Source organism: Plecotus auritus, assembly GCF_963455305.1.
Source record: "Plecotus auritus genome assembly, chromosome: 13".
In the NCBI taxonomy this organism is placed as follows: Eukaryota; Metazoa; Chordata; class Mammalia; order Chiroptera; family Vespertilionidae; genus Plecotus; species Plecotus auritus.
Genome location: NC_137779.1, coordinates 31695845 through 31717391, shown reverse-complemented (window position 1 = coordinate 31717391; position 21547 = coordinate 31695845). Strand labels below are relative to the sequence as shown.

At 65.8% G+C, this 21547-nt stretch overlaps 3 protein-coding genes across 5 annotated transcripts in view; 2 read left to right on the top strand and 1 right to left on the bottom strand.

The window, feature by feature from the left end:
- Positions 1 to 7160, top strand: part of GALNT9 (polypeptide N-acetylgalactosaminyltransferase 9) — a 29799-nt gene extending 22639 nt beyond the window's left edge. For both annotated transcript variants that reach the window (XM_080650185.1, XM_080650184.1), the window contains 5 exons: positions 4189 to 4374; positions 4548 to 4685; positions 5167 to 5262; positions 6039 to 6206; positions 6390 to 7160. In XM_080650185.1, coding sequence (XP_080506311.1) covers positions 4189 to 4374; positions 4548 to 4685; positions 5167 to 5262; positions 6039 to 6206; positions 6390 to 6536 — 735 coding nt within the window. In that variant the 3' untranslated portion in view covers positions 6537 to 7160. The remainder of the gene's footprint in view (positions 1 to 4188; positions 4375 to 4547; positions 4686 to 5166; positions 5263 to 6038; positions 6207 to 6389) is intronic.
- A 3873-nt stretch (positions 7161 to 11033) lies between these two features.
- On the bottom strand, positions 11034 to 15831 carry NOC4L (nucleolar complex associated 4 homolog). Of its 2 annotated transcripts, none has more exons than XM_080649997.1 (15): positions 15658 to 15831; positions 15218 to 15338; positions 14894 to 15000; positions 14528 to 14635; positions 14156 to 14305; positions 13977 to 14076; positions 13846 to 13880; positions 13443 to 13493; positions 13236 to 13347; positions 12959 to 13019; positions 12641 to 12751; positions 12361 to 12521; positions 12197 to 12279; positions 11918 to 12031; positions 11034 to 11840 (listed from the first exon to the last, which is right to left on the bottom strand). In XM_080649997.1, exons 1-15 carry the CDS (start codon positions 15772 to 15774, stop codon positions 11721 to 11723), a joined length of 1551 nt encoding a protein of 516 aa, XP_080506123.1. In that variant the 5' UTR covers positions 15775 to 15831; the 3' UTR covers positions 11034 to 11720. The 2 variants fall into 2 exon arrangements, with proteins under 2 accessions (XP_080506123.1, XP_080506122.1); XM_080649996.1 differs by having other exon boundaries at positions 13846 to 13883; positions 15658 to 15813.
- Positions 15832 to 15948: 117 nt separating this feature from the next.
- On the top strand, positions 15949 to 21528 carry DDX51 (DEAD-box helicase 51). Its single transcript, XM_080650481.1, is given in 15 exon segments — positions 15949 to 16361; positions 16363 to 16557; positions 17474 to 17624; positions 17811 to 17956; positions 18039 to 18110; positions 18197 to 18303; positions 18393 to 18501; positions 18588 to 18733; positions 18853 to 19045; positions 19122 to 19237; positions 19312 to 19428; positions 19534 to 19635; positions 19717 to 19780; positions 19856 to 19990; positions 20222 to 21528. Coding segments are annotated over 15 exon segments (2040 nt in total). The 5' UTR covers positions 15949 to 16001; the 3' UTR covers positions 20249 to 21528.
- The last annotated feature ends 19 nt before the right edge of the window (positions 21529 to 21547 follow it).

Below are 21547 nucleotides of genomic sequence, written 5' to 3'. Positions count from 1 at the left end.
GGGTCACAGCAAGATGCCCCCTCGTCAGACCCTTCACCTCACCTGCCCACCCCCCTCCCCGGCCCAGAGCAGACCCCTCCGCTGGTGGGTCTCAGCGCCCCTGGGTGTGCCAGCCTTGCTTTCCCGCTTAGAGATGTCTTGTGACTGAGGTGATGCAGGTGCAGGAGCAGGTTCAGGAGCAGGAGCAGGTACAGGAGCAGGTACAGGAGCAGGAGCAGGAGCAGGAGCAGGAGCAGGTACAGGAGCAGGAGCAGGAGCAGGTGCAGGAGCAGGAGCAGGTACAGGAGCAGGAGCAGGAGCAGGTGCAGGAGCAGGTGCAGGTGCAGGTACAGGAGCAGGAGCAGGAGCAGGTACAGGAGCAGGAGCAGGAGCAGGTGCAGGAGCAGGTGCAGGAGCAGGAGCAGGTGCAGGAGCAGGTGCAGGAGCAGGAGCAGGAGCAGGAGCAGGTGCAGGAGCAGGTACAGGAGCAGGAGCAGGAGCAGGTGCAGGAGCAGGAGCAGGAGCAGGTGCAGGAGCAGGAGCAGGTGCAGGAGCAGGTGCAGGAGCAGGCACAGGAGCAGGAGCAGGAGCAGGTGCAGGAGCAGGTGCAGGAGCAGGAGCAGGTGCAGGAGCAGGAGCAGGTACAGGAGCAGGTACAGGAGCAGGAGCAGGTGCAGGAGCAGGAGCAGGTGCAGGAGCAGGTGCAGGTGCAGGAGCAGGAGCAGGTGCAGGAGCAGGAGCAGGAGCAGGTACAGGTTCAGGTGCAGGAGCAGGAGCAGGTGCAGGAGCAGGAGCAGGAGCAGGTGCAGGAGCAGGTGCAGGAGCAGGTGCAGGAGCTGGAGCAGGAGCAGGAGCAGGTGCAGGAGCAGGAGCAGGAGCAGGTACAGGTTCAGGTACAGGAGCAGGAGCAGGAGCAGGTACAGGTTCAGGTGCAGGAGCAGGAGCAGGAGCAGGTGCAGGAGCAGGAGCAGGAGCAGGTACAGGTTCAGGTGCAGGAGCAGGAGCAGGAGCAGGTACAGGAGCAGGAGCAGGTACAGGTTCAGGTACAGGAGCAGGAGCAGGAGCAGGTACAGGAGCAGGAGCAGGTACAGGTTCAGGTGCAGGTGCAGGAGCAGGAGCAGGAGCAGGAGCAGGTGCAGGAGCAGGAGCAGGTGCAGGAGCAGGAGCAGGAGCAGGAGCAGGAGCAGGAGCAGGAGCAGGTGCAGGAGCACGTGCAGGTGCAGGTGCAGGAGCAGGAGCAGGAGCAGGAGCAGGTGCAGGAGCACGTGCAGGTGCAGGTGCAGGAGCAGGTGCAGGAGCAGGAGCAGGTGCAGGAGCAGGAGCAGGAGCAGGAGCAGGAGCAGGAGCAGGAGCAGGAGCAGGTGCAGGAGCAGGAGCAGGAGCAGGAGCAGGAGCAGGAGCACGTGCAGGTGCAGGAGCAGGAGCAGGAGCAGGAGCAGGAGCAGGAGCAGGAGCAGGAGCAGGAGCAGGAGCACGTGCAGGTGCAGGAGCAGGAGCAGGAGCAGGAGCAGGAGCAGGAGCAGGTACAGGTTCAGGTGCAGGAGCAAGAGCAGGAGCAGGTGCAGGAGCAGGAGCAGGTGCAGGTGCAGGAGCAGGAGCAGGAGCAGGTGCAGGTGTAGATATGAATTAGGTTGGGGAAGGCTGACATCAGTGTGGGTGCCTGGCATTTCTCATATCCAAAAAGCCTGTCTGACCTTGAACTTCAGCCAAGGGGACCGGCCTGCCCTGTCCTGAGGGGCAGTGGGCGGAGACTGGCTATGGGCACCTGAGGCCCGGTGGTCCTAGGCAGCTTGGAGACGGGATCCATGCATTTCCCCGCCCCAGAACCACCCCCCTCCCGCCTCTCTGATGCCTCTGACTGCCAGGCCCCCTCCTCCACCCCAGCCGGTGTCGGGGAGGGTGCAGCCAGGCCTCCCCTCGCTTCTGCGGACTCTTCCTCCTGCCTTTCCGGGACCCTGCTCCCGTGCACAGGGGCCTCCAAGCTGCCGCCGCTGCCTCTGATCCGTGGTTAACACGGGCGCCCACACGGCCCTTCTGATCGATGCAACCTAATTAGAGGAGTAATTCTGTGGTCTCGGGGCCAATGTCACTTCTCTGATTGTAGAAATGCCAACGGCTCAGTCTCCTAATGAGGAGAGTCCTAGAGCCAATTAGGGGGAAATGAATACATCCCATCCGCAGGGTTAATAAAGGTCAAGACCAAACCAAGCGCAGAGCGTCTGGGTTAGGAAAGCCGGGGCGGCTGGGGGTGCGGCTGGGGGTGCAGGGGGGAACGGGAAACCCTTTGCTTCTCTGTTTCAATGCGTTCAGAACCCCTGCTCCCCCAGGGGTTTCAGGAAACCCTCCCACCACTGCTGCCCTTCCAACCGGCCCTTTGAGAGGGGCCACGTTAGCGTGAGAACATCTGGGGCTGGGGCTCCTCCCCGTCGCGCGTGGATTCATAGGGCGCCTGTCTCTCGCGAAAGCAGAGAACCGTGTCGTTACCCACGGAGGGAGCAGGGAGGGGTGGCCACGCGGCCCCACGGTCCCCACCTAGGGGGTCCCTACTTGGGAAGAGGGGTTCTGCATTCAGACAGCAGCGGGCTGGGTGCACGCTGTTCTCTGGCGGGTCCTAGACCTTTCTCCGTGCACAGTAGGGCAGCGGGGAGGCTGGGAGTGGACTGATGTCCCCTTCTGGTCTGCTTCTACTCTCAAATGGCCGGTCTGCCAGAGGAGGTGAGGATGCATCCAGGGAGGGCCTCAGCCCACGAGGCAAGGCTGGCCCACAGGGTGAGCCCCTCACCCGCCCAACCTCTACCTGAGCAGGGGCATCGGGCCTCCGGAGGGGAGCAGTAGTGGCCACTCGAGGGAGGGCAGTGTCTGTCCACTTGAACGTCTTTGTGGAAAAGCCCGTGGTGTACACGCACCTCCCGGGCACCCACGGAGACTTGCCTTTGGAGCCTGTCCCCCCATGGAGTCCCTATGCTGTTTGTATCCCGTCACGTGCAAGAGCCGTGGAATTTGATAGCAAATGCCCAAGGGGGCAGCCTTGTCCAGGCTTCGGTGGACAAACCCAAGGCCGAGGCTTCTCTTTGGCCATGGTCCTGGGACAAGCACACAGGTGCCAGGCTTCTGGTGCCCCCAGGGCAGGTGTGTCCTGGGGCCTGTGAGCAGCAGTGGAGCTGGGGAAGGGCTAGGGGCGTGTCCCAGGGCGTGTTTGGGGCGTGTCTGGGGCGGGGCGGTGAGTGCTGGGGCAGGGCTGGGAAAGACTGGGCGTGGCTTGGAAGGGCTGTGGGCGGGACTGCTAGGACAGGGGGCGTGGTTGGGAAAGGCAAGGGCGGGGTGGAAAGTGCGGCGGGTGGGGCTTCGAGGAGCTAGGTGGACGAGGGTGGGGCTTGGAAGGGCTGTGAGCGGGACTTGAAAAGGGCTGTGGGCGGGGCTGTGAAGGGCTGGGGGCAGGGTGGGGAGTGCTGGGGGCAGGGCTGGGAAAGGCTGGGTGTGGCTTGGAAGGGCTGTGGGCGGGACTGGTAGGACAGGAGGCATTGGTGAGAAAGTCAGGGGCGGGGTGGAAAGTGCGGTGGGCGGGGCTTAGAGGAGCTGGTTGGATGAGGGTCGGGTCTTGGAAGGGCTGTGGGCGGGGATTGAGAAGGGGTGGGCGGGGTTGTGAAGGGCTGGGGGTGGGGCTGTGACGGACAGGGGGCGGGGCTGTGAAGGGCTGTGGGCGGGGCTTGAGAAGGGCTGTGGGCAGGTTGTGAAGGGCTGGGGCGGGGCTGTGAAGGGCTGTGGGCGGGGCTTGAGAAGGGCTGTGGGCAGGTTGTGAAGGGCTGGGGCGGGGCTGTGACGGACAGGGGGCGGGGCTGTGAAGGGTTGTGGGCGGGGCTGTGAAGGGCTGTGCCGGACAGGGGGCGGGGCTGTGGGCGGGGCTGTGAAGGGCTGGGGTGGGGCTGTGACGGACAGGGGGCGGGGCTGTGGGCGGGGCTGTGAAGGGCTGTGGGAGGGGCTTGAGAAGGGGTGAGCAGGGCTGTGAGGGGCTGGGGCGGGGCTGTGACAGACAGGGGCGGGGCTGTGGGCGGGGCTGTGAAGGGCTGGGGGTGGGCTATGACAGACTTGGGGAGGAGCTGTGAAGGGCTGTGGGAGGGGCTTGAGGAGGTGTGGGCGGGGCTGGGGCGGGGCTGTGACGGACAGGGGGCGGGGCTGGAAGAGCGGGCCTCCAGCGGGCTGTCCTGGCAGGTGTGGCAGTGCGGCGGCAGCATGGAGGTGCTGCCCTGCTCGCGCGTGGCGCACATCGAGCGCACCAGGAAGCCCTACAACAACGACATTGATTACTACGCCAAGCGCAACGCCCTGCGGGCGGCCGAGGTGTGGATGGACGGCTTCAAGTCCCACGTGTACATGGCCTGGAACATCCCCATGACCGTAAGCCGGCGGCCGGCCGGGAAACGGGCCCTCCCATCGGGAACAGCTGCCCGGGGCCTTCTCGGGGCCTGGGAGGGGGCCCCCAGAGCCTGGAGCTCCCCCCTCACAGCGGAGGCCTGGGTCAGGCCTGGGTCGCCCGTGACGACCCTCACTCACCCCTTCCCGCCCCGCAGAACCCAGGGGTGGACTTCGGGGACGTATCCGAGCGGCTGGCCCTGCGCCAGAGGCTGAAATGCCGGAGCTTCAAGTGGTACCTGGAGAACGTGTACCCCGAGATGAGGACCTACAACAACACCCTCACGTACGGAGAGGTACCGCCTCCACCCGATGGCCCCCGGTCAGGCAGACTTCCCCCCTGGGCCGTGTCCCGCCCGCCGCCCGCCCTTCCTGGTCCTGACACCCCAGTGCCCTTCCGCTACCCGCCCCCCCCCCCCCCGCCCCCACATATGTTCATAGACATCCGAGTGGCCGGGTGTTCATGCTTAGCTGGGAGGCACGTCTGTCTGTCTGTCTGTCTGTGTCTCCCCCCAGTGACAAGCAGGGTCACCCTTACAGAGGATCCTGCCAGTCTGCCCCCAGCGAGCCCACGACTGGACACCCCCACTTCTCCTCCCCACCCCTCCGTTTCCTCCCCCATCCCCCTCACCTGCCCAGAGCGCCCCCCGGGGTGTGCCAGCCTCTAGCTCTCTCGCTGCCCCCATCAGGGGACAGGGTGGGCGGCGTCCCCACGACCCTCCCCTGGGCCCTGGCACCCCCTCCGCCACGGGCTTCTCCTTTGGTTTCTGGCTGTAGGTGAGGAACAGCAAAGCCAGCGGCTACTGCTTGGACCAGGGAGCGGAGGACGATGACCGAGCCATCCTCTACCCCTGCCACGGAATGTCGTCCCAGGTGGGGGCGGGGCTGCCCCACCCGCGGCGGGGTGGTGGGGCGGCGTAAGCACTAGGTGTCCCCGAGCCACCGTGGCTGTGAGGTCAGGTGCCTGGGGGTGCGTGTGGGGTTCCAAGCAAAGTTCCAGGGAAGGAGGCTGAGGCGGTCCCACAGCCCCTCGCCTTTTTTTATTTTTATTGATTTTTTACAGAGAGGAAGGGAGAGGGAGAGAGAGTTAGAAACATCCATGATGTGCCGAAACCGGTGTGGCTCAGTGGATAGAGCGTCGGCCTGCGGACTGAAGGGTCCCAGGTTCGATCCCGGTCAAGGGCATGTACCTTGGTTGCGGGCACATCCCCAGTGGGGGGCGTGCAGGAGGCAGCTGATGGATGTTTCTCTCTCATCGATGTTTCTAGCTCTCTATCCCTCTCCCTTCCTCTCTGTGAAATATCAATAAAATATATTTTTAAAAAAATTAAAAAAAAAAAGAAACATCCATGAGAGAGAAACATCGATCAGCTGCCTCCTGCACACCCCCCACTGGGGATGTGCCCGCAACCAAGGTACATGCCCTTGACCGGAATCGAACCCGGGACCCTTCAGTCCGCAGGCCGACGCTCTATCCACTGAGCTAAACCGGTCAGGGCTCGGCTCGCCTGTTTTTATAAATAAAGTTTTATCGGCACACAGCCAGCCACGGAAGGAGCAGGGCAGGCTGGGAGCGGGGCTGCCCCTGGGCCGGCTCCCCCCCAGCCCAGGGTCACCCTGCTTTCCCGCCCCCCCCCCGTCCCCCCCAGCTCGTGCGCTACAGCACAGAGGGCCTGTTGCAGCTGGGCCCCCTAGGTTCCACAGCCTTCCTGCCCGACTCCAAGTGCCTGGTGGACGACGGCAGGGCCCGCACGCCCGCCCTGAAGAAGTGCGAGGACGTGGCCCGCCCAGCGCAGCGGCTGTGGGACTTCACCCAGGTCAGCGGGCGGGGAGGCCCCCGGGGAGCCGGTGTGATGGCTGATGGGGCAGAGGCATGTGGGGGCAGCCAGGCCCCGAGTCCCAGGGGGCTGTGAGCGTGGGGGGCTTGCAGCCCTCGCCCCCCGGACGCTCCCACGCCGGGCCCCAGGCGCCCGTGCTGACTCGGTTTCCCTGCCTCGCAGAGCGGCCCCATCGTGAGCCGGGACACGGGCCGGTGCCTGGAGGTGGAGATGTCCAAGGACGCCAACTTCGGGCTGCGGCTGGTGATGCAGCGGTGCTCGGGGCAGAAGTGGGCGATCCGCAACTGGGTCAAGCACAGCCGGCACTGACCCGGGCCTGGCCTCCCGCCGACCCGAGCTGTGCCCACGCCAGCTCTGCCAGCTCGGGCTGGGACCTCACATGGGCCGCCGGGGGTCGGCGGGTCCTGTCCCCGGGACAGCGGGGCGGCGGGGGGCGGGGGGGGGGGGGCTCTGCGTGCTCCGGAGGCCGGGGGCCCAAGCGTAGCGCTGACAGCCGCTCTGGCCCCAAACCACGTGCCTTTTCCACGGTTTTCCTGTCCAGCCGCCCGGACGGCCACCCTCTGCATGCACCACCCTGTCTGTACACACCCCGCAGAACGGCCCGTGAACGCAGAGGCGGCGGGCTGGCCTCCCTGCCGTGCCCACCCTCCTGTGCCCACCCCGTCGGACCCGAGAGCGAGCAGAGCTGAGAGGGGAAACTGAGGCCAGCTGCAGGGTCCCCAAGACGGGACGGCTTCAACCCAATGGACAGCGAGTTAGAGGACACAGGCCTGCGTCTCGTCCACCGGGTCAGAGCTGGCCAGCGTCCGGGGGCGGGTCCCTGTCCCGGCGTTTCCCCCCTCCCCTCCGCCCGGGGCCAGGGGTCAGCCAACGAGGACCCACAGCCCCTCGCCTGTTTTTATAAATAAAGTTTTATCGGCACATGGCCACGGTCACCCGCTTATGTATTGTGCATGTAGCCGCTTTGGGGCTCCAGGGTGGAGTCGAGAAGCGGGGACCGCCCCCCCCACCACGCCCCCCACACAGCTGTCCTGGGGCCACTAGCACAAGAGAGCACCTCGTGGCTGCGGGGTACATCCCAGGAGAGAAACTCTCCCTCTCCCCATCACATCCAGGGCCAAGCATCTACTCCTGCCTCCGGCCCTGCGGTGGGAGGCTCAGGGGTCCAAGGACCCGGGGCCCCAGGACTGAAGACCACGGCAGGCAGATGCCAAACTTCCACAAAGCAGCACCCAGCCCCCCACACCACCCTGGCTAGAGGGCCTCCCAGGGCAGAGTTAGGGGCACCAACAGCTTCCTGTTTCTCCCCACTCTTTAAAAAAAAATATGTATTTTTATTGATGTCAGAGAGGAAGAGGGAGATAGGAACATCAGTGATGAGAGGGAATCGCGGATCAGCGGCCTCCTGCACGCCCCCCCCCCCCCACTAGGGATGGAGCCCACAACCCGGGCCTGTGCCCTTGACCGGGGATCGAACCGTGACCTCCTGGTTCCTAGGTGGACGCTGACCCCTGGGCCACACCAGCCAGGGATCTCTCCATTCCCACAGCATCATCTGACAAGCAGGCTGGCAGGCGTGTCCCCTGGGAGCGTACCCGGACTACCAGGTGTCCCCTTGCTGTGCCCAGGTGGGGCTGGAGCTTCCAGAGAGGACGGGAGCCTGGCTGCCCGCCTCCTCCCTGACCCCCGGGGAAGGCCCACGGTCATCACCTCCAGCCGAGTCTCTTTCAGGGTGAGGCGAAGTCCCTCCTGTACTGCTCAGGACCCCAGGTCCCCGGAGGGAGTTTTCCCAAAGATCAGAGGAGAAAGCAGGACCCTGGGTGGGGGGGAGTGGGTCTCTGCGTCGCTGGGCTGTGAGGTCACAGGGGCCTTCCTGGTTCCCATGACCTGGGGACAAAGAATAATCCTGCACGACCCTGGCCGGTGTGGCTCAGTGGATAGAGCGTCGGCCTGCAGACTGAAGGGTCCCGGATTCGATTCCCGGTCAGGGCACAGGCCTAGGTTGTGGCCTGGATCCCCAATAGGGGGCGTGCAGGAGGCAGCCGACCCAAGATCCTCTCTCATCATGGATGTTTCTCTCTCTCTCTCTCTCTCTCCCTTCCTCTCTCTGAATTCAGTAATAAATAATAATTCTGCACTTCCACCGTCCTCTGTCCTGGGGTCCAAGGCAGGTGCCCCTTCCCCGGCACGCTGTCCACGGGACACCCCGTCCCACAGAGCCCCTCCTCCCCAGCTCCCTGGGGTCCCTGACCGCCCCCCACCCCCCGCCCAGCCCTCTGGTTCCTGTCCTCCTGCTGCTGGAAGAAGGTGTCCCAATTTCATCATTCTCAGAGAATTCTGCCGGCTCCAACCCAAATCCCCAAAAAGCTCAGCAGCAGCGGGAAGAGGTCACGATGGCCCAATGCTGCCCTAGGAGGCCTGGCCGCTGGGGTGCGAGCCCCCACACTCAGAGTCCCTGACGCCCCCAGAGAAGCAGCACCAGGTGAAGGAAGGCGGAGGCCTGGGGCCCGCGGCGAGCCGCTTCCCCGCGTTGATAAGAGCCGCTTCCCCAGACGCCGAAGTTAATTAAACCGACAACCTCGGGAAGCCGCACCATAACGGCTCCGGGATAAATAAGGCGAGAAGCCTCGTTTGTTATTCCACTTGCTCTTTTAAGCACCCGACAGTCGTTTCGAAATTAAATTAAACGGCTTATCTGCGCTAATGCAGATGGACAGGGCCATCTGTCTCCCGCGACGCCGTTGGCTGCCAGGCCGCGCCCTGCAAACATCAGTCATTTCAGCACCACGAAGGGCACCACGCGGACGTGATGAAACGCAGGCCGGGGCCCATTCATCCCTGGAGGTCACAGTCTGTGGGCTGTGAGTTCTAGCTTTTCTTCCTTTTTTTTTTTTTTAAATATATTTTATTGATATTTCACAGAGAGGAAGGGAGAGGGATAGAGAGCTAGAAACATCGATGAGAGAGAAACATCGATCAGCTGCCTCCTGCACACCTCCCACTGGGGATGTGCCCACAACCAAGGTACATACCCTTGACCGGAATCGAACCCGGGACCCTTCAGTCCGCAGGCCGACGCTCTATCCACTGAGCCAAACTGGTTTCGGCCTTCCTTTTTTTTTTTTTTAAATTGATCTCAGAGGGGAAGGGAGAGGGAGAGAGAGAAACATCCATGAGGAGAGAGAATCATGGATCGGCTGCCTCCTGCACACCCCCACTGGGGATGGACCTGCAACCCAGGCGTGGGCCCTGACCCGGAATCGAACCGTGACCTCCTGGTTCCTAGGTCAGCGCTCCACCGCTGAGCCCCACCGGCCGGGATCCAGCTCCTCTTTCTCCTCCAGGCCCGCCTAGCATGACTGTCCCGCGCTGGCCGAGCAGGTCGGACCTGGCCCTCTCGGATGGTGGCCGAGCTCTGGCCGAACCCCACCTGCTGGACGGGAAGGCACCCCCCAATCCGCCCCCCGCCGGAGCCACCTGGAGCAGTGACTCCAGGCCTTGAACACAGAGCAAACCTAGGCTAGAGCTGGGGAGGCTGTCCTCGCACTGCTGAGCGCGGTTCTCTGACCTGTGACCCCAGGAGCCCAGCTGGGGCCGTGTGCCAGCCCAGCTGCAGCTCTGCTCAGCCCGAGAGCAGAGGCCACACGCTCCCGGGTCCCAGTGACTCAGACGTGAAAGCTGACCCCTGGCTGAGCTCAAGGACACACGGGCATCGGCCCGAGGGACGGCCACTCGCTCAGGAAGCTGTCCTGGAAGTCGGCCCAAGACCCACCCAGTAGCGTCTCTGAGGACGGAGGTGCCCTGCACCGTGAGGCCTCCCTGACTGACCCGTGACCTCCCTGACTGACCCGGGGCCCTGCACCCCGAGGCCTCCCTGACTGACCCGGGGCCCTGCACCCAGAGGCCTCCCTGACTGACCCGGGGCCCTGCACCCAGAGGCCTCCCTGACTGACCCGGGGCCCTGCACCCCGAGGCCTCCCTGACTGACCCGGGGCCCTGCACCCCGAGGCCTCCCTGACTGACCCGGGGCCCTGCACCCCGAGGCCTCCCTGACTGACCCGGGGCCTGCACCCCGAGGCCTCCCTGACTGACCCGGGGCCCTGCACCCCGAGGCCTCCCTGACTGACCCGGGCCCCTGCAGCCTGCGGACCTGACCGTTCTCACGAGCTCCCAGGCTCCCGCTCCGTCCCATCAGGAGAGGCTCAGTCACCAACCTGCCCAGGGCTGGACCTCCTGAGCAGCGGGGACCTGGGAACAGCGCCCTGTGGACGTGACAGCTGTCAAGGAGGGCACGCAGCTCCCTGCCTGCTGGACAGGGGCCCTGGCCCTCACCAGCCCCCTGTGGGGGCACAAGCTGTTCTCACGGCCGAGAGGAAGCGCCCGCTCTGTACTAGATGCTGCAGGACCTGCCTCCTGACATTGACGTGTCTGCAGCTGATTGACATGTCTGCTGAGGGACAGTCAAGTGCTTGAGCTGAGTGGTAACTCCTTATCACCCATCCTTGTCGTTCCTGTGCAGCTGGGACTCAACGCCCGGAGCCCATTCACCTCCTGGCAGAAGACACGGCTGGAGATGGAGGGACCCTCCCCCACAGCAGGTGACCAGTCAAGACTCGCCTCCGTGATGCTGCCCCCGAAATGCTGGACCCAATGTCACGGGAGCAGGTTGGGGGATGCACAGCAAGAGGCCTCGTGTCCCTGGCCCCTGGGGGTCCCTAACCCAGCACAGCAGGACTCTGGGAGGGAGGGCGAAGCTCGGTGCACACGCCAGGCCAGTGCCTCGGCCATGGGAGGCAAACTCCGTTTTACATTAAAATACATTTTTATTGGTTTCAGAGAGGAAGGGAGAGGAAGAGGAAGAGAGAGAAACATCAATGATGAGAGAGAATCGTGGATCGGCTGCCTCCTGCACACCGCCTACAGGGGATTGAGCCCCAAACTTGGGCCTGTGCCCTGACCAGGAATCAGACCATGACCTCCTGGTTCCTAGGTCGACCTCAACCCCTGAGCCACGCCGCCACCGCCCCCCCCCCAACCAGCATTTTAAGCTCCCACCTGGATGTGATGGAAGTGGGGTCTGTGGGTCAGGGCCCCGCCCCTGGGCTGGCTGGGGTGGAGGAGGGAGATGTTTGTGTTGTTGGGTTCAGGCCGGAAAGGGCATTTGACATAGGGGCTTGGCTACTCGGGACAGGAAGCTGCTGAGCCACACGGGAGGGGACCGCCCAGACTGGCAACAGCAGGAGACACTGTTGCTACACGGGAGGGCCAGGTGCCCGGGACTGACCGTGGTGGGGCCACCTGGGAGGAGCCGAAGTCAGGGCCCCACTGTCAGCTCTGGGGACGCAGCCCTGGCACGTGGGGAGGAAGGACCCCGTGCTGCCCCCTGCTGACTGCCGCCTGTGGGCACAGCCCCGGGGGAGCCAGGCCCCTGCCTGCTGCCCACAGCCACCTGAGTGGCTCCTATAAAACCACTTGTGGGGGGGAGGGTGCGGGTCAGCTGAGTGTGAAGTGCTGGGCGCAGAGGTCGCCACGCCGGCCCAGCAGGCCCTGCGCGGGGACGAACTCCAGCGGCACCGCCTCGGGCCACTTCTTCTTCAGGTCCCGCTCGAAGATCTGAGGACAGACAGGTGGACGCTCTCACTCGGGCGCTCCCCGCGCCGCCGCCCCCCGCCCCGCGGCCCGGCCCTCACCTCGAAGGCGGTGAGCTCCAGGAGGGGCGCGATGCTGGCCTCGGGCACGGACAGCGCCTGGTTGATGACGCTGGCGGCCTTGGACACCTCGGGGTGGTAATGCCGCTGGAGCGCCTGGAGGGCACGCGGCCGTCACCCCGTGGCTGGCTCACCTCCCAGTGCCCCACACTGGGGACAGAGTGGCGACTCCAGACAGAGGTCAGGGTGCCCCCAGGTAACCAGGCGGACAGGGAGGGCGGGGGTCGAGGGAGCAGGACGGGACCGGCGGCCGGGCCTCACCTGCAGCTCCCACAGGGAGCTCTCCAGGGCTCGGCTCTGGGCTGGGTCCTCCTCGTCGGGGTCGTAGGGGTCGGCGTCCAGCTCTAGGGACGAGACAGACCTGTCCTCCCCCTGCCACCTGTCCCGCACCGGCCTGCCCGGGGCCCAGCCCGGTCGGCACTCACCAGGGCCCCGCGGCCGGTGCACGAGGACGCGGCAGGCCGGGTGTCGGCGCAGCAGGTTGCAGATGAAGGGCAGGACCATGAGCAGGGCCTCGGGGGGCGCCGTCAGGGCCAGGCGGGCCAGGCGCTTGGCAAAGGCAGCCACCAGGTAGGCGGGCAGGTGGCTGGCGGGAAAGCGGGCGTGAGACCCCGCACCCACACACCAGCCCCTTCCGGCCCGTCTGTAGCCCCGGGGGACGGGCTGGGGCCCGGTGACGGGGGCCCTGTGCCTCCTGACGCTCACGAGGACGACAGGAAGAGGTCGGCCAGATGGAAGAAGCGCGCCCGGTACTTGACGTGGAAGACGGACGGGTCCAGGAGGCCGTAGAGCTTGCGGTAGAAATCGGGGTACTCCCTGTGGGCGTGGGAGCGAACGAGGCATGTGGGGGTAAAAACACGAAGCAAGCAGACAGGAGGGAACCACAGCCCCCTCTCTGCTCCTCCCCCAGGGGCTCCTGAAGCTGCCTGACCCCTAGTCAGAGCGGGCGGGGGGGACGCGGGGGTCGAGGGCAGAGAGGGGGGTAAGGGGAGAGGCCTGCACGCACCCCAGATGGACACTCACAGGTTGTGCTCATGAATCAGGATAAAAAGTCCGTTCAAGGCCAGGAGGCTGATGGCGCCCCCTGCAGTCAGACACACAGCCATGGAGCTGTAGCCAGCCTGCACCCCCACCTCCAGGGCGCGTCCAGAAACGCTGGAGGCCACACTCTAGGCGACTGGTGCCAGCTGCCCACAGGCCGCCTGCCCCCCTCCGTCTCACGAGAGGAAAAGGGCCCCCAGCACCCATCCCCGCCTGGTCGGACCCCTGGTTGCAGCCCCTCTGGGCGCTCCCTGCTCACCGACGTCGTAGGCGCGGGTGAGGAAGTCGATCATGAGGCTGGGCTGGGCCAGGTGAGGCAGGATGGACTCGTGCATGATCACCAGCACCTTCTTGTAGAGGCTGAGGGGCAGCTGGGGGGAGGGGAGGGGGGTAAGCGGTCAGGGTTCCGTCTGCCACGCCCTGCACAGGCCAGGGCCGACTGGAGCCTGCTCCCCCCCGGCCCTACCTTGTGCTTGAGGAAGCCGAGCCACATCAGCTGGAAGGCCTTTCTGTGCTCCTGTGTGAGGAGAGGGTCGGCAGGCTGCACCTTCCCAGGTCCTCCCCGCCCCCTCCTGCCATGTGCAAGTCAGAGCGCCCAGGGCCCGAACCCAAGACACCGTCCAGGTGAGAGGAAACATCAGCCTCCCGGGCAGCCATGCGGAGTCCACACCCCGCCCCCCAGCACGGACACGTGACGCTCCAGGCGGCCTGGTACCCCCTCGCCCCCGGGGGTCCTCTGAGTGACCAGGGGCTGTCCAAGCCAGGAAAGGGGTGGCTGCCTTCTCCCCGAGTCCCCCCCCTGCTGCCTGAGGCCGCACCCCAGGACGGGGCCTGTTCCCAGGGAGCCCCCCACCCCCGGAGTGTCTCACCTTCAGGTGAGTGACCTTCCACTTGTCCGACAGCTCTGCTAGGGAGAGAGAGGGGAGAGAGGCGGCGGCTCGTGAGCCTGGGGGGTGCAGGGCCCTGGTGCCCTGCCTGCAGGCCCACCCAGGACGCTCACCTGCGTGCTTCACGTAGAAGTTAGCGACGTCGCTCTCCTGGCGGGGCAGGCTCACGGCGGACAGCAGCGTGAACACGTTGTTCCAGAAAGCGAGGGGCACCTGCGGGAGGCCGGGCCTGAGTGCCTGAGCTCTGTCCCCCCCCCCCCCCCCCGCAGCTATGGGGCTCCCACCAGCTCACCTCGGGGTGTGCGTTGGCGACCCTGGCCGTGGTGTCTGCGGCCGCCTGCATCGCGTGGTAGCGCACGTCGTCGTGCTCCAGGTACTCGCAGAACTGGGAGAGGAGCAGCGAGCAGTCCTCCTCCAGGGACAGCAGGCCGTCCACCACTGCCTGGGCGAGGCGCCGGGAGGGCAGGTGAGCGCGTGTCCGTCCCAGGATGGTCAACCCGGAGGAGCCCACACAGCACAGCCCCACAACCAAAGACGGCCCCAGGAGCCCCCGAGCGGCAGCCTACCCCCCTCCCCGAGGCTGGATGGGGCAGAGCCCCACACCGAACAGCGTCGCATCCTGGCTCCAGCCAGAGGTCCGCTGGGACCCCCAGGTGCCCCTCACCTTGAAGAGCTGGCGGGGAAATAGGTAACTGCCCTCCCACTTGGGTTTCTCCAGGGGGTGCGCTCCTTCCAGCTGCACAAACTTCATGAGGGTGCCAAGGGCCAGCTCCTGGGGGGAGGGTGGCGGAGTGGCCGCGGTGCCCTGGCAACATGTCACCTTCCCGTGGACCGGCCCACAGAGCCCCCCAGCACTCCAGCCTGACTGTCCGCGAGAGAGGACAGAGCCACCCCCCAAAGCCAGCCAACGAAGAGGAAGCAAGCGGGCAAAGACAAGGGCCCAGCCTCTGTGTGGGTGGGTGAGGAGAGGCTCATGGCTGGGGTGCGGGGGACACTCAGGACGAGCAAGGTCGGGGTCCCCAAGACTCACCTTGACCTGGAACGAGGGATGGGCCAGGAGCTCCGCCAGGCGGTTGCAGCAGCTCTGGTAACGGTGCCGCATCCACACCTTGTACTTCCGGGTGGCCCCCTGGGACCCTACGGATGGGCGACGGGGGTCAGTCCACGTCCATGCTCACTGCCCTCTGCTCAGCCCAGTCAGACACACGAGAGGAAGCCATAGCCCCAGACCAGCATGGCTCCCGCGCGCGCGCGCGCGAGAGAGAGAGAGAAACACCTACTCCAAGGGTAACACCTGTGAAAACGTTTTGGGGGACTCATCGCGTCTCCCTCCAACCTCGCCAGGGACATTCACCTGCCATGACGGTCTCCTCAGGGGGCAGCTGGCCCACAAACAGCTCCCCCCGCTCCAGCAAGGCCCCGAAAAGGCGGCTGCACGCGCGCACCGCATCCTGGATCTCCTCCGGGTCCTCCGACTGCGGGGAGAGGCCGGTCTCAGGGAGCCCCGCGGGAAACTGTGGTCCCACTCACGTTCCCCACTGGGACTCCCGGCCCATCCAACCACAACCTTGACCCCAGCGAGACTCTCCATTCCACCTCTGCCGGCCTCCCACCGGACCCTCCAGTCCGGAGCCCCGCGAGACGAGAGAAGACCCCCCAGTAAGACCCTGGACCCCGCCTTGCAGCGCTCTCTCCATGTCCGAGCCCGGACTCCACCGAGGCCGAGCCCGAGGGGCCCTCATGTCGGCCTCCGACCCCGCGATCGCGGCCGCCCGCGCAGCCCGCACGCCTTACCTGCAGCACCGCCAGAATGTCGAACACGGCGTTGGCCTCCGCGCGGTTCGCCAGCACCGCCTCCAGCAGGCGGCCCAGCGCCCGGCGCGCGTTCCTGGGACCGCGGACCCGCTCCATGCCGCCGCCCCACGCGGGAGAAGCCCGGACTCACGCGCCGTCTTCCGGCGCAGCACTGACGTCACGGCCCGCGCCTCCGCCGTTGACGCTGCTTGCCGGGACGCGCCCCGCCCCTCCCGGCGCTCCACCAATAAGAGACTGGGACTCACTGGGCGTCATAGAGGCGCGCCGGAGTCGCGCCTGCCGTCATCGCCGCGCGCCCGGCTTCAGTGGCGTGGGCTGCCGGCATGGCGCTCTTCCATGTTGCGAGGTACGCGGGGCCCGAGGCGGCCGAAGCGGCCGGGCCGGAGGCGGAGGCGGAGGCGGACGGCCGGGCCCGCGCGCTGCTGGAGCGGCTGCAGTGCCGGGCCCGAGAGCGGCAGCGACAGCAGCAGTCGCGGCAGCAGGAGCCCGAGGAGGCCGCGCAGACCGAGGGCGCGGCGGGGAAGCGGCGGCGGCGGCGGCCGCGGAGGTGCAAGGGTGGCGGGGCGCCCGGGAGCCCGCAGGCCCCGCGCAGCAAACGGCGGAAAGAGGACGGCGAGGGGGCCGGCGCAGGTGGGCCCGGCGGGGCGAGGAGGGGACCGAGTGCGGGCCGGGGACCTGGGTCTGCGTGAGGCTGACGCGCCGCCCCTGCCCGGCTTCTGCCCCGCAGAGAGCAGCGAGGAGGCGCCGCGGGAGAGCAGCGTGGACGCCGAGGCCGCGGGGCCGCCCGAGACCCCAGGAGAACACCCCCCCGACGAGGCCTGTGGGCCCCCAGCCCACACTCTGCTGCTCGGGGGCTTCGGGAGGAGTAGGGCGCCAAAGGTGAGCGGCCTGGAGGTGGGACGGCCGGGCTCGGGGGTGGAGGGAGCTGCAGGGTTGGGTGGCGGCTGTTAACCCAGCGGGGCTTCGTGGCGTAGTTGGGAGGAGGGTGCCTGCGCCTCAGCTTGTATCTTGCAGGTTTTTTTGTTGATAATCCTCACCGGGGGACATGTTTTCCATTGTTTTTTTTCTTTTTTTTTAGCGAGAGTGTGGGAGGGGTTGGGGGAGAGAAGCATGGATGTGAGAGACACACATGCATGGTTCCTTCCCCCACGCGCCCCGCCCGACCCGGGCAGGGATGAACTTGCAGGCCAGGTACTGCCCTGGCATCGAAGCCATGACCCTTTTATGTGTGGACTGACAGTCTAGCCACTGAGCAACACTAGCCAGGGCTTATTTCTCCCTGTCCGATCGCTGTGGCTGGGACCTCGGTACTAAGGTTGAATAAGAGGGGTCGTTCCTGCCCTCCTGGGGAGTGTGAACTGGGTCACGATCCCCGTGGCTACGGCACACGGTCCTGTCAGGGCGCTTGCGGGGTCCCCTGTGAGTCGTCTGGTTAAGATGGGGGCGGAGGGTGTGCCACGTAGAGGCTGTGAGGCAGCCGTGAGCTTGGTGTGTAAGAACAGAGGTTTAAGGGTCTGGGGCAGGGGTCCTCAAACTTTTTAAACAGGGGACCAGTTCACTGTCCCTCAGACTGTTGGAGGGCCGGACTATAGTTAAAAAAAAAAAAACGATGAACAAATTCCTATGCGCACTGCGGGCCCGGGAAGTATCGGCTGCTAAGCAGGACAGGCAGCGGCCCCCGGCGGGCCGGGGGAACCGTGGGGGAGCCAGGACACCAGGGAAAGCCTCCGCGGCCGCGCTCCCAGGCGAGGCGGGGAGCCGTCACCTGGCCTCTGTTTCTTACCTTTGGCAACAGGTCCAGCCTTTCCTGCCGACGTGGCTGGCCGAGCCGAGCTGTGTCGGGAAGAATGTCACTGAAGACCTGGTGCCTATCGAGGACGTCCCGGAAGTCCACCCTGACCTGCAGAGGAAGCTGCGTGCCCATGGCATCTCGTCCTACTTCCCAGGTGCTCCAGCCTCGGGCCCGGGTTCTTCCGGAGCCAGGCAGGGCCACAGGGGGCAGCCCTACACGAACGCAGCATCAGGTGCTCCCTCGGGAGAGCACTCCAGCTTGGAGGTCACAGGTTGGCCCTGGTCCCTGTACTGACGGGTTGCTCCTGCACGAACCTGACCGGCCCTCCTCCCCCACACAGTCCAGGCGGCGGTCATTCCTGCTCTCCTGGACAGTGCGGCCCAAGGGTTCCTCGTGGGCAGAGGCGGCTACCAGCCCAGGGACCTCTGTGTTTCTGCCCCGACGGGCAGTGGGAAGACCCTGGCCTTCGTCATCCCCGTGGTGCAGGTGAGCGTGAGGGCCCCTCCTTCCTAGCAGGCTGGCGGGCGGAAGCCGGCTCTGCTCACACAGTGGCCCCCCTCGCCCACAGGCCCTGCTGCAGCGAGCTGTGTGCCAGGTTCGCGCCCTGGTTGTGTTGCCCACCAAGGAGCTGGCCCAGCAGGTACGAGGACCCCGTGCCTGGGGTCGCCCCAGAGTCCTTTCGCTGGCGTGACCCCTCTGGTCAGGCGGTGACACGGTGTCTTGCAGGTGAGCAAAGTGTTCAACGTCTACACAGATGCCACACCTCTGCGCGTCGCCCTGGTCACCGGGCAGAAGTCGCTGGCCAAGGAGCAGGAGAGCCTCGTCCAGGAGACGTAGGTCCTGCTGGGCCCGGGCCCTGGGGAGGCGGGTGCAGGAGGGCACAGCCCCGTGGGGCCTCGGCTGAGTGCTCTCGGTTCTGCAGGATGGACGGCTTCCGCTGCCTGGCTGACATCGTGGTGGCCACCCCCGGCCGCCTGGTGGACCACGTCGACCAGACCCCGGGGTTCAGCCTCCAGCACCTCCGCTTCCTGGTAGGCTGCCCACCCCCACCCAGAGGAAGGCTTGGGCTCAGCTGACGCCCACCTCACCCACCGGAGCCTGGCCTCCTCGTTTGCAGGTCATCGACGAGGCCGACCGGATGATAGACAGCATGCACCAGTCCTGGCTCCCCCGGGTGGTGGCGGCGGCCTTCCCTGGGGAGGGTGCCAAGGACCCCTTTGCTCTGCTCCAGAGACGGCAGCCCCAGGTCGTGACTGCTGCCAGGTACTGGTCCCCAGCTCGGCCCTGCCCTGCCCTGCCTTGGGGGAGCGCCCGGTCCAGTCTGTTTGGGTTGGAGCGGGCGGCCAGGCCCAGGCTGCGCCCCAATGTCTGTGCCCTTTCAGCACCTGCTGCCCTCGGATGCCTCTGCAGAAGCTGCTCTTTTCGGCCACGCTGACCCAGAACCCTGAGAAGCTGCAGCAGCTGGGCCTGCACCAGCCCTGGCTCTTCTCCACGCGGCCAGCGCGCGGGGGTCCCGGAGACACCGACGTGGACGCGGACGCGGGTGGCAAGTACACCTTCCCTGCGGGGCTCTCGGTGAGCTGGGTGCATGGGTGGGGAGGGTGGCCCCCCGGGCGCTCAGGGCCAAGCCAACCACCTGCTGTCCCCCCAGCACCACTATGTGCCCTGCCGCCTGCGCTCCAAGCCGTTGGTCGTCCTGCACCTGATCCTGCACCTGGGCTTCTCCAGGATCCTCTGCTTCACCAACTCCCGGGAGAACTCCCACAGGTGAGGCCGGGGGTGAGCAGCGCAGGGCAGGGCTTGTGGGAGGTGCTGGCCCCGCCCACCGGCTCTCCCTCCAGGCTCTTCCTGCTCGTCCAGGCTTTCGGTGGTGTGACGGTGGCCGAGTTCTCCTCCCGCTACGGGCCCGGCCAGAGGAAGGGGATCTTGAAGCAGTTTGAACAGGGGAAGATTCAGCTGTGAGTGCCCTGGGCGGGTGCTTGCTCCTGGTGTCTGCCCAGTAGTGGGTGTGTGGGGGGGCGTCCCAGTCTCAGGCAGGTCCCACACCCCTCGTTTCTCAACAGCCTCATCAGCACAGACGCCACTGCCCGCGGCATCGACGTGCAGGGGGTGCAGCTGGTGGTGAACTACGATGCCCCCCAGTACCTGCGGACCTACGTGCACCGGTGAGGGGCTGTGGTTGGGTTGGGGCGGGGGCAGACTGCTGTTCCTGGGGCCGCTCTCAAGGTGCCTGTGCTTGGTTTCAGGGTGGGAAGAACGGCTCGTGCTGGGAAAACGGGACAAGCCTTCACGCTGCTCCTCAAAGTGCAGGTCAGACGAGGACTGATGGGGAGGCGGGGACAGGGAGGGTGGGAGCCCCTTCCTGGAACGTGCATGCTCCCCCAGGAGAGGAGGTTCCTCCGGATGCTGGCTGAAGCCGGGGCACCCGAGCTGGAGCGTCACGACACCCCCAGCGAGCTCCTGCAGCCGCTGGTCCCGCGGTACGAGGAGGCCCTGTCCCAGCTGGAGAGGGCCGTCAAGGTGAGGCTCTGGCGGTTCTGGGAGCACTCAGGGCTGTGCGCAGCGGGACTGGGACAGAGAGGAGGTCCCGGGTGCCTTTAGCTCCCTGGCGGAGGGCAGGAGCCCCTGGACCTGGGCTGGAGGTGCAGGGCCTGGGAGAGGTGCTGGGTGTCTCCCCTTAGAGTTGGGGGCTGGGCTGGGTCGCACACTAGGGAGGGGCCTGGAGCTGAGCTGCTTCCTCTCCTCCCCCAGGAAGAATGGAGGCAGAAGGCGGCCTAGGCCGGGCTCTGAGGACGACGGGACCAAGCCTGGGCGGACGGGCCTCGTGGAGAAGTCCCTGCGCACTGCCTGCTCAGCCCACGCCGGCGAGGCCCTTCGTCCCGGCGCCAGGCCCGGCCCGAGACGGCCACGCACACACAGGCCGGCCTCTGGTCGGTGCTCTTCCTGCTTCTCGGGCTGGAGTGGAGGGTTCAGACGGGCCCAGACCGACAGGCGGCCTCCGTCCTGCTGGCAGCGGGTTTGGACTTCAGCTTGTCTAGCACCTCCGTGTGCTCCCGTCTCCCGGTGGGGATGGGCCCCAGCCTTACCACGAGCCCCCACCACCACGCCCGTGCACAAGTAACGAGCACCAGAGGCTCTTGTGACTGAAAGCCGGCTGCAGAGCACTGACCCGCTGTTTGTAAGGCTTCCCCCAAATTTACCTGCTGACGTGAAGATAAACTGTAAAGAAGGGACGCGCTGGTTTTTATCTCTGCGCCTAAGTCCATGATTCACTTGAGCAAAACGACTGGTCACAGGGACGGGGCAGGAGGCAGGTGCTGACGGGAAGCCCTCAGCAGAGACCGTCCGAGTCCCAGCGCTTGGTGCTGAGCCAGCGTGCTTAGCCCTCGGTCCAGCGCACATACCACGCCTGGCACGCAAGGCTCCGCGCCCAGGGCCAGGACGGATGGAGCCGCCAAGCGTGGTGAGCCGGCTTGCTCGTGCTCTGGCATCTGGAACGCAGGACTCCTGCAGCCATCACGCCGCCTCCCTCAGCGAGGCTTGGCGGGGGCCTTGAACCTGGTGGTGGGGGCCTGCCCGCGTCTGAATTTTAGCTGCTGCCGTGGGGCCTCGCTGGTGGCTTGGGCCTGCCCGGAACCCAGTGTGTGTGGAGGTGGTCATGGCCTGCTGCTGCTGCGCTGCCTCCTGTGGGGCCGCAGGAAGCACCTGGACCTGCTCAAGGTCTGAGGAAGGCTTTCCTCTGATTTCATGAACTCTTACTCGTGAAGTTTTGGCTTTGCTTTGTAACCAAAAGGCCTATTCGAGTGACTTCCCCCAGACAAAGAAAATGCACCCTAATACCAAGTTAAGAAGTGCCTAGCTGGTGTTGCTCAGTGGGTAGAGCATCGGCCTGTGGACTGAAGGGTTCTGGGTTCTATTCTGATCAGGGCACATGCCTGGGTTGTGGGCTCGATCCCCAGTAGGGGGCGTGCAGGAGATAGCCAATCAGTGATTCTCATCATTGATGTTTCTATTTCTCCCCCTTTCTCACAAGTCAATGAAAATATTTTTTAAGTGCCATGAGCACGAGACCTGTGG